Below are 12,216 nucleotides of genomic sequence, written 5' to 3'. Positions count from 1 at the left end.
TCAGCCAACTTTCTGTCCCTAGTACTATATGGGCGTTGTGACCGTTTATTAATGAGAGCAGTTCTGGGACCTTTCTATAGACGCTCCTGCAGTTTACTATTAGCGCATTAATATTGTTATTCCCTGTTGCATTTTGCCTACTCCTACCTCGCCGTGTCTCAGGAGGCGTCTTGTCGGACCTAAGGAGGGAATTCTCTAACCTAACCTTGTAGCCGCTTCCGGCGTGTAGTGCACGCCTGACCTATTCAGGGGGACCCTACATTTTACTTTGTTACGAATAACAAAGAAGATTCTTCTCTTCTAAATCGATCCACTGAATCCGTCCTTTCGGTCCAGTGATACTCTACACCACTGATACTTGCTCTCTGGCTTTCGTCACTACACTGTTAATGTTTTGCACTGTGCAATCACTGTTTCATTATGCCAAAACGAAAGTGTAATTTTAACAGCAATATTAAAAGCAAGTTTCCTTTTATCACTGGTAGTGGAGAAACTGTAGAATGTACGTTGTGCAGATCAAAATTTGCTATTGGTCATGGTGGAAGATCTGACATTGTGAATCACATAAAGACGAAGAAACATCACATGAGTGATCAAACAAAAAGAGCAAATAAATGCGTGAGTGACTGCTATGTAAGCTTAAAATCAGTAACAGTAATAGATAGGCAGTTGGCAGCACAATAAGCTACGTTTGCATGGCACAATGCAATGCATAACCATAGCTTTAAGACAATGGACTTTACTACAGCAGTTTTTAAAAAACTTTTCGATCCTAACTTCACATGTGGACACACAAAATGTAATGCCTCAGCAGGTTTTAAATGAAGTGAAAAGTACTCGAATCATTTCTGTAATGATTGATACATCGAATCATCTGGATTTGAAGTTGGTTCCTCTCCTTATCAGGTATTTTCACCCTGAAAATGGCATCAGGGTTAAAGTGCTCGGATTGGTTAATTTAGATGGAGAAACTTCAGATTTACTTCAGAATTATGTGCTAGATGATTTAAAGAAATATGATCTTGAGGGAAAGGTGATTGCAGTTTCTGCAGACAACACTAACACCAATTTTGGTAGTAAGTAGAGGGAAGGAAAAAACAATTTGTTCTATAAACTGCAACAGAACACAGTGAATAATATAGTAGGTGTTGGCTGTCCAGCACATGTGGTGCACAATTCTTTACAGACTGGCTCAGATTGCCTACCCATCGGCTGCCAATTAATTGTAAACAAAATCTACCAGCATTTCCACATATATACAGTAAGGGTTGAATCTCTGAAGTCATTCTGTAAGTTTACTGAAACTGAATACAAAACTGTACTTGGGCACAGCAAGACAAGGTGGCTTTCCAGTATTGGAAAGAATTGTAGAGATATTTCCTGCGTTGAAATCATATTTCATTTCTCTTGTTAAGTGTCCTGTTATCCTTAAACAATTCTTTGATAACCCTGTGTCTATTGTTCTTCTACATTTTCTTGTTAGCCAGCTAAAACCTTTCTCCACAACAATTAAATGTATTGAAAAACAAGAAATCACAATAGTGGAAGTTTATCAAGAAATAAACAAATTATTGGGTAAATTACAATGTAGAAAATCTGAAAGATTACTCACATCCTTTGTACATGAGACTCTAAGGAAGTTGGAAGAAGAGGGTGAAATTACAGTAGAACAATTTCATATTTATGCTGACATCTTCTATCACTCTTGCATTGAATATATTAAAGAATGGTGTTTCGCATTTCTCACACCTTTTAAAGCATTTGACTGGTTTAATACTGAAAAGGGGCAGCTACAATGGAAGGATGTTCAGGACTGTTGTGTTTTTGTTAAAAGTATTGTACCAAATTTTCCTGTTGATGAAGACGAACTGTTCGATGAATTTTCATGTGAAGAAGGAGACAAAGAAAGTGTTAGTGCAACGCGGTGTAAAATATTTGCTTATTTCAAAAGTAAAAACATTAACATGAGAAACTTGATTCATTTGGTGGAGTTTTGTCTGGCAATTCCTGGGTCAAATGCTGCTGTGGAACGTGTTTGTGGTCAGATGAAAAAAACAGAATGAAAGTTGAAACAGTGAGGGCCTTGCTCATTGTCAAAACACACTTTAATGGTGTATCATGTACTGACTTTTATGATAGAATTTCAAATGAATGCATAGCAAGCGGTACCTTCAGTTAAACCAGTTATCAGGGAATTTTCCTATTCCATTCACCTATTAAGTGCAGGAAAAATGGTTGTTTAAATGCTTCTGTGTGTGATGTAGTTAATCTAATCTTATCCTAATGATCCATCCCTGTTGGACTGCTATGTGGGCCTTGTGGTATATCCCTAGCGTCATCATTTAAAATCATTTCTTTATACTTTGTAAGTAAGCTGTCTTGGGATATATTACATCTCTCTTCAAGAACGTGCCACTTTAGTTCTTTCAACATCTCTGTGACACTCTCCCATAAGACAAACATACCTCTATCTATTTGAACTGCCTTTTTTTGTAGACTTACAATATCTTCTGTTAGTCATATGTATGGATCCCATACACTTGAGCAACATTCTAGGATGGTAACTTGAGTGCTTTTCAAGCAAACTCTTTTGTAGACTAATGGCGTTTCCCTAGTTTTCTGTCAATAAAATGAAGTCTGCTACTGGATTTACACATGCCTGAGCCTAAGTGATAGTTCCATTCATGTCATTATAATGTGTTACCCTCACGTTTTCGGATGAACTGACGAAATCCAACTGTGACTCAAAGATACTTCAATCATAGGATACTACTTTCTTTGTGTTTTATAAAATGCATCATTTTACATTTGCGAACACTCAAACAAGTTGCCAGACTTTACACCACTTTCAAAACTTTTCAAGATCTGAATATATATTTGTGAATCTCCTTTCAGTCTGTACTTCATTATAGATAAATGCATCATCTACAAGAAGTCTGAGGTTACTATTAATATTGTCCATAAAGTGATTAATATACAATATGAATGGCAAGGGACCCAACACATATCCCTGGAGGACACCTGAAGTTACTTCTAAATGTGTTGATAACTCTCCATCCAAACCATGCGGATAACATCATGATACTGTCTCCTGTGTGGGATGATATTCTGTACTGAACTGTGGTGATATTAAAAGTCTTCTTCATAATTTTTGTCACACATTCCAACATTGATTTTATATGGTCTTTAAGTTAATCCCTCATCTAGATGTAGGGCGAGATACTGATACACATCGTCCCAACATATGAGCTATCCAACTGCTCGCTCAAATATACTCTCAGCGAGGGACAGGCAATTCCTTAAACCTGGTTTTAAGCCGTCAGGCCATGTAGCCAGCACCCACATTCGTCTTCCAGCCAGAGATTCCCAACTGCAGCATTATGTGCCCTTCCTCCTTAGGTGTATGGAGTTATAGGAAGACACTGTGACATCAGGGATCTCAGGCGACGTTTAAGGCTTCAGGCATGTCACAGCTTTCACCACAGATTGTCAACGCCACTATACCCACAGGCAGTGGCTTGAAGTCTGACAACAGTGGCCAACAAAGGTTGCAGGTGATTATAGACAATGGCTAATTCCCTCTACAAGTGCAATCCCTAATTACTTGCATTATTCAACAAGAATTACACTACAAATCCAAGAAGTCACTAGATTCTCCTGCTACACTGCTCCTATGTATCGTTCAATCATCTGGCCGTTTGAAAGCATGGAACTATACCACAAAGTGAGATAAAACCACATCAACTTTCTAATAATACGCAAACATCTGTAGAAATAAATTCCACTACTGTACACAACCACAAGTAAACAGCTACCTATCACTTTCAAATAGGCAAGAAGCTTGTAACAAAACAACTAATTTAGGTGCATCTTAGAAATGAAGTACTGGTGCTGATGCTGCCTATTGGGCATGTTAGGGACCACACACTGTGGCAGTTTATTATTCATCACACATCAATAGCGTAAGTGGTTGACAAGAGTGATTTAATGTGTGGTTTACAACTCGATATTATCAGCATGCATTTTGAAATTCAATGTTTCTTTCATGCGTCTTGTGAGTTTTAAATAGTTCTCAGTTGTTACCATTTGTCCACATTTTGTAGTAGGGTTAAAGTGAGTAATTACAGTGTATAACAAACCAAGATTTGCAGAAAATTACACGACCAACCAAATGTTGCAGCTCCACCGTATTTTAGTTAATATTTATTCTGATTTTCGGCTATAAACCATGAGATTAATGGATCTCATTTAGTTTTCAAATACATTTTTACATGTACAAAATATTACACCACTCCAAATTTGTTCATAATGTAGCACAATTTTTACATGTTTCTGTGTGATAACAGTAGGCTGCAAATGTTAGTTATCATACACATGTCACCTTACAATAATCTATATCCAAAACAGAGTGTGTACATATACTATATGTAATCTAAATTTTATTTTTTCCCATTATTTATAACTAATATCACATGGACTTCATTATTTTCCAAAAGTGTTTTATATTATGAGTATCAAAACTGAATTTTCATCAAACTAAGAAATAGCATTACATTTCAAAAACACACTTAAATTCTTTAGAAACAACTTATATTGATTACTTTTGAATGCATTATGGGAACAGCAGTGATCAATGTCTTATAAATAATTACTATTAAAAACAGTCTTGACCACAATTTATTTAATAAGGTGACCAGTTTCGACCACTACTGTGGTCATCTTCAGACCATTGAGTAGGAACCTCTTTGTTGGAGAATCACTCCAACAAAGAGGTTCCTACTCAATGGTCTGAAGATGACCACAGTAGTGGTCGAAACCGGTCACCTTATTAAATAAATTGTGGTCAAGACTGTTTTTAATAGTAATAACTTATATTGATGTTGTCGTTGTTGTGGTCTTCAGTCCTGAGACTGGTTTGATGCAGCTCTCCATGCTACTGTATCCTGTGCAAGCTTCTTCATCTCCCAGTACCTCCTGCAGCCTACATCCTTCTGAATCTGCTTAGTGTATTCATCTCTTGGTCTCCCTCTACAATTTTTCCCTCCACGCTGCCCTCCAATACTAAATGTCCTACCAAACGATCTCTTCTTCTAGTCAAGTTGTGCCACAAGCTCCTCTTCTCCCCTATTCTATTCAATACCTCCTCTTTAGTTTTGTGAACTACCCATCTAGTTTTCAGCATTCTTCTGTAGCACCACATTTCGAAAGCTTCTATTCTCTTCTTGTCTAAGCTATTTATCGTCCAAGTTTCACTTCCATACATGGCTACACTCCATACAAATACTTTCAGAAACGACTTCCTGACATTTAAATCTATACTCGATGCTAACAAATTTCTCTTCTTCAGAAATGCTTTCCTTGCCATTGCCAGTCTACATTTTATATCCACTCTACTTCGACCATCATCAGTTATTTTGTTCCCCAAATAGCAAAACTCCTTTACCACTTTAAGTGTTTCGTTTCCTAATCTAGTTCCCTCTGCATGACCCAACTTAATTCGACTACATTCCATTATCCTCGATTTATTTTTGTTGAAGTTCATCTTATACCCTCCTTTCAAGACACTATCCATTCCATTCAACTGCTCTTCCAAGTCCTTTGCTGTTTCTGACAGAATTACGATGTCATCGGCGAACCTCAGAGTTTCTATTTCTTCTCCATGGATTTTAATATCTACTCCGAACTTTTCTTTTGTTTCCTTTATTGCTTGCTCAATATACAGACTGAATAACATCGGGAAAAGGCTACAACCTTGTCTCACTCCCTTCCCTATCACTGCTTCCCTTTCATACCCCTCGACTCCTATAACTGCCATATGCTTTCTGTACAAATTGTAAATAGCCTTTCACTCTCTGTATTTTACCCCTGCCACCTTCAGAATTTGAAATAGAGTATTCCAATCAACATTATCAAAAGCTATCTCTAAGTCTACAAATCCTAGGAACATAGGTTTGCCTTTCCTTAATCTCTCTTCTAAGATAAGTCGTCGGGTCATGTGTTCCAACATTTCTACGGAATCCAAACTGATCTTCCCCGAGGTCAGCTTTATCAGTTTTTTCCATTCGTCTGTAAAAAATTCGCGTCAGTATTTTGCAGCTGTGACTTATTAAACTGATAGTTCTGTAATTTTCACATCTGTCAACACCTGCTTTCTTGGGGATAGGGATTATTATATTCTTCTTGAAGTCTGAGGGTATTTCGAATGTCTCATACATCTTGCTCACCAGATCGTAGCGTTTTGTCAAGACTGGCTCTCCCAAGGCTGTCAGTAGTTCTAATGGAATGTTGTCTACTCTGGGGGCCATGTTTCGACTCAGGTCTTTCAGTGCTCTGTCAAACTCTTCACACAATATCATATCTCCCATTTCATCTTCATCTACATCCTCTTCCATTTCCATAATATTGTCCTCAAGTACATCGCCCTTGTATAGACCCTCTATATACTCTTTCCACCTTTCTGCTTTCCCTTCTTTGCTTAGAACTGGGTTGCCATCTGAGCTCTTGATATTCATGCAAGTGGTTCTCCTTTCTCCAAAGGTCTCTTTAATTTTCCTGTAGGCAGTATCTATCTTACCCCCAGTGAGATAAGCCTCTACATCCTTACATTTGTCCTCTCGCCATCCGTGCTTAGCCATTTTGCACTTCCTGTCAATCTCATTTTTGAGACGTTTGTATTCCTTTTTGCCTGCTTCATTTACTGCATTTTTATATTTTCTCCTTTCATCAATTAACTTCAATATTTCTTTTGTTACCCAAGGATTTCTAGCAGCCCTCGTCTTTTTGCCTACTTGATCCTCTGCCGCCTTCGCTACTTCATCCCTCAAAGCTAACCATTCTTCTTCTACTGTATTTCTTTCCCCCATTCCTGTCAATTGTTCCCTTATGCTCTCCTTGAAACTCTGTACAACCTCTGGTTCTTTCAGTTTATCCAGGTCCCATCTCCTTAAATTCCCACCTTTTTGCAGTTTCTTCAGTTTTAATCTACAGTTCACAACCAATAGATTGTGGTCAGAGTCCACATCTGCCCCTGGAAATGTCTTACAATTTAAAACCTGGTTCCTAAATCTCCGTCTTACCATTATATCATCTATATGATACCTTTTAGGTTCTCCAGGGTTCTTTCACGAATACAACTTTCTTTCATGATTCTTAAAGCAAGTGTTAGCTATGATTAGGTCATGCTCTGCGCAAGATTCTACCAGGTGGCTTCCTCTTTCATTTCTTCCCTCCAATCGATATTCACCTACTACGTGTCTATCTTGACCACAATAATGCGTTCACTATGCTGTTTGTAGGAGCTTACCCGTACTCCAATTTTTTAATTCATTATTAAACCTACTCCTGCATAACCCCTATTTGATTTTGTATTTATAACCCTGTAATCACCTGACCAAAAGTCTTGTTCCTCCTGCCACCGAGTTTCACTAATTCCCACTATATCTAACTTTAACCTATCCATTTCCCTTTTTAAATTTTCTAACCTACCTGCCCAATTAAGGGATCTGACATTCCACGCTCCAGTCCATAGAACGCCAGTTTTCTTTCTCCCGATAAAAACGTCCACTTGAGTAGTCCCTGCCCAGAGATCCAAATGGGGGACTATTTCAGTTTCCTTTCTCCCGATAACAACGTCCTCTTGAGTAGTCCCCGCCCGGAGATCCAAATGGGGGACTATTTTACCCCCGGAATATTTTACCCAAGAGGACGCCATCATTATTTAATCATACAGTAAAGCTGCATGCCCTCGGGAAAAATTATGGCTGTAGTTTCCCCTTGCTTTCAGCCGTTCACAGTACCAGAACAGCAAGGCCATTTTGGTTAGTGTTACAAGGCCAGAGCAGTCAATCGTCCAGACTGTTGCCCCTGCAACTACTGAAAAGGCTGCTACCCCTCTTCAGGAACCACACGTTTGTCTGGCCTCTCAACAGATACCCCTCCATTGCGGTTGCACCTACAGTATGGCTATCTGTATTGTTGAGGCACGCAAGCCTCCCCACCAACGGCAAGGTCCATGGTTCATGGGGGGACTTATATTGATATAAAAGCTGAATATATACAAAACTTGTTACATGAATGCTTTGAAATTGTTGAATTTATTTTTGGAACTATATAAAATGTTTCCTATATTATTTTGTTTCTCAGATTTTTGTAAGCACAGAATGTTATAATTTTGTTTGTATTTATCAGTAGCATAAAATCAGATGTTATGAAAATCTCCAATCTGAACAATTAGGTTCTGGAACATTCCAGAAAAACATATATTAATTTACAGAATCTAATGCACACCAAATCAGTTGGCATCAGTTAGTCTGCATTTAGTCTGCGATCAAACTACATTGTGTTGTCACACTGTGATCTGTAAGAACATGTACTTGTACCTGAATGTGTCCATCTTTTGAAAAACTGTTGTGCAAATTGCTCTCTTGTGTGCAAAACCATGTTTGAAATGCTTTACTTCTGTGACTAGATATGGATTTGAAATAAAGTGAGATGAAATAATGTGAAATGATATTTTCACTGAATAATGAACACCCTGGACCAAAATTATCTCCTAGAGGAAAGATGAACACTGCGTTTTTACAATGAAAATATGACTATAAGTCATATAAATATAATACTATTGAAATTTTATTACTGAATATGTTTTCTTTTTATTTCATCTATGTGTACCACATCAGCTACGAGAGGAACCAGAAACGTCAGTAGTTTATCTGATATACCTCTTAAACCTTTGCTACTGTTGGAAAGTAGTCCCATTTCAGGTGGTAGCCCCATTTTACAAAATTATTTCTCCTGTCTCACATAACTTTTCAGCCGCAATAATGGAGGAGAAACAGTCACAAACACTCAACATTACTTGTAAAGAAAAAAAAAACGACAGATATATAACTGCACCTCCCCAGATCTGCCAATGTTTTAGTTTTTTATGGTCATGTCAGCTGCAACATCACCAATTTGCAACGGTTTCAGTTCCGCTACCTAATTTCTGGACTGCTCGTCTGACAGAATGGTTCATTCGAGCGTAGTACATTTTTCAGCAATATGATGTGTGACGTCAAAAACAAATTTAATCTTATCTTCATCAATATTGGCGAAGAATTGTTTAAAGTTTTACAAGACATAATTTCATAGCTTACCTCCAAGCAGTCAGATCAGAACTTTAAAGACAAAGAATAAAGTGCCTATCCGTACCTAAGGAACAACGTACTAAATTGTCCCGAATGAAAAGACCATCGGGAATAGAAACTTTTACAGCATAAATAGATATGGTACCTACCTAAATTGGCGGGTCAGAACCTGTTTTCAGACTCTGACTCACGGCGGTGCTACAGGAAGGAACACACCAGAACTTCAGATTGACGCAACCCGAGCTGAAGCGGATCAGGAGAAAGATTAAATTTTCTCTGCTTTCAGGGATCTACAGTAGAGATGGGTCATTCGTAAACTAACGGGTCCAAAAGAACGGAACGAGCGAGGAACGGATTCTAAGGAATGGTCTTTCATAGTTCACTTCGGTCGCGGGTTTCTACTTATAGTTCCTGCGAACGGGAAACGGTTGGTCTCGTTCCCGCAACAGCACGTCGGCTGGTCTCGTTCCAGCCTCCGTACCGTTCCCGTCTGTCTCGATCTCCGTCTCCATCTCGGGTGGACTTATCCTACGTCGCGTGGCCACTTGTTACAGTTCCACTGCCGACTCCTCATAGTTCAGTATCGAGTTGTTGTTCGTTTCGTTCGCTCCGCACGCCCATTCTAGATCTGTTTCAAACGTTATTGTACTCTGAACTTCTGGTTCTTTTAGTATTCTATTCAGCGTCCTTGACCAGTTATTAAAATGTATTTTATAATTACGTAAATTATATTAAAAATTACGTGGTATGTAATGCATACATGTTTTCAGGTAACAAAACAGCGTATCAGCTTACTTCACTATTTCGATAAACAGCAGAAGAAATACTTGTAAACAGGCAAGATTTTTTTGTTATTATGCAAATGAAGTCGTCCCAGCACACACAAGTGGCCATTTTCCGTCTTTCTTTGATCCAAGGTAAAAGAGCACGTTCATTGTTATGGAAGGCAGACCGACTTACAACCTAATGAAGCCCGAGCTCCATAATCGAGTGTCTGGTGTCACATTTTGTAAAGAGAATATGATAACTTCTACAATATTATTTCAGTGGTACAGTGTGGTGCACAAAAAATCCGCCCGAGTACTAGACTGCTCACTGTCACCCACTAATCGTCATCTATTGTTTCTAAGTTGTTGTAAGCATTAGCTTATTTGTTATTTCTTCACTGTCTAATTATTAGATGTTTATCTATTCTGCTCGTACCAGTCAACAAATCGTGCGTAATACAAGGGTGACCCAAGAGAAACTGGACTCTGAGGGCGCTGCCACTCTTTTTGTTATTTTGAGAAATATATATATATATATATATATATATATATATATATATATATATATATATATATATGTGCTCAAAATACCATATAACCTCACTGTACTTTACGATACAAAGTTAAAATGCTTATGACTACAACTGAATTATCACAGGTCCTTCTTAAAAATAATGAACAATCAATGTATCAGCTTATATATATATATATATATATATATGGCGATGTACTTCCAGCATGATGGATGTCCGGCACATAGCTCGTGTGTGGTTGAAGCGGTATATATATATATATATATAGTGGTTCATTGATTGTGACTGGGTCAAATATCTCACGAAGTAAGCATCAAACGAAAAAACTACAAAGAACCGAACTTGTCTAGCTTGAAGGGGAAAACCAGATGGCGCTATGGTTGGCCCGCTAGATGGTGCTGCCATAGGTCAAACGGATATCAACTGCGTTTTTTAAATAGGAACGCCCATTTTTTATTACTTATTCATGTGGTGCATAAAGAAATATGAATGTTTTAGTTGGACTACTTTTTTCGCTTTGTGATAGATGGCGCTGTAATAGTCACAAACATATGGCTCACAATTTTAGACGAACAGTTGGTTACAGGTAGGTTTTTTAAATTAAAATACAGAACGTAGGTACGTTTGAACATTTTATTTCAGTTGTTCCAATGTGATACATGTACCTTTGTGAACTTATCGTTTCTGAGAACGCATGCTGTTACAGCGTGATTACCTGTAAATACCACATTATTGCAATAAATGCTCAAAATGATATCCGTCATCCTCAATGCATTTGGCAATATGTGTAACGACATTCCTCTCAACTGCAAGTAGTTCGCCTTCCATAATGTTCGCACATGCATTGACAATGCGCTGACGCATGTTGCCAGGCATTGTTGGTGGATCACGATAGCAAATATCCTTCAACTTTCCCTATAGAGAGAAATCTGGGGACGTCAGATCCGGTGAATGTGCGGGCCATGGTATGGCGTTTCAATGACCAATCCACCTGTCATGAAAACTGCTATTCAATACCGCTTCAACCACACACGAGCTATGTGCCGGACATCCATCATGCTGGAAGTACATCGCCATTCTGTCGTTCAGTGAAACATCTTGTAGTAACATTGGTAGAACATTATGTAGGAAATCAGCATACATTTCACCATTTAGATTGCTTCCCATAATGCCGCACCATACATTAACCCACCAAGGTTGCTGATGTTCCACTTGTCGCAGCCATCGCCGATTTTCCGTTGCCCAGTAATGCATATTATGCCAGTTTACGTAACCGCTGTTGGTGAATGACGCTTCGCCGCTAAATAGAACGCATGCAAAAAATCTGTAATCGTCCCGTAATTTCTCTTGTGCCCAGTGGCAGAACTGTACACGACGTTCAAAGTCGTCGCCATGCAATTCCTGGTGCATAGAAATATGGTATGGGTGCAATCGATGTTGATGTAGCATTCTCAACACCGACATTGTTGAGATTCCCGATTCTAGCGCAATTTGTGTGCTACCGATGTGCGGATTAGCAGAGACAGCAGCTAAAACACATTTGTTGCAGGTCGTGGTTGACGTTTCACATGTGGCTGAACACTTCCTGTTTCCTTAAATAACGTAACTATTCGGCGAACGGTCCAGGCACTTGGATGATGTCGTCCAGGATACCGAACAGCATACATAGCACACGCCCGTTGGGCATTTTGATCACAATAGCCATACATCAACACGATATCGACCTTTTCCGCCATTAGTAAACGGTCCATTTTAACACGGGTAATGTATCACGAAGCAAATAGCGTC

General features: G+C 38.7%; 1 protein-coding gene across 1 annotated transcript in view; it reads left to right on the top strand.

Annotated features, from left to right (window-relative positions):
• The first annotated feature begins 465 nt into the window (after positions 1 to 465).
• Positions 466 to 12,216, top strand: part of LOC124776796 (piRNA biogenesis protein EXD1-like) — a 228,305-nt gene continuing 216,554 nt past the window's right edge. Inside the window, exon 1 of the mRNA XM_047251936.1 lies at positions 466 to 633. Within this exon, the coding sequence (XP_047107892.1) occupies positions 586 to 633 (48 nt within the window). The 5' untranslated portion in view covers positions 466 to 585. The remainder of the gene's footprint in view (positions 634 to 12,216) is intronic.

Source organism: Schistocerca piceifrons, chromosome 2 (assembly GCF_021461385.2).
Source record: "Schistocerca piceifrons isolate TAMUIC-IGC-003096 chromosome 2, iqSchPice1.1, whole genome shotgun sequence".
In the NCBI taxonomy this organism is placed as follows: Eukaryota; Metazoa; Arthropoda; class Insecta; order Orthoptera; family Acrididae; genus Schistocerca; species Schistocerca piceifrons.
Note: the sequence above shows the minus strand (reverse complement) of the source record. Positions and strands in the feature narration are given on the sequence as shown.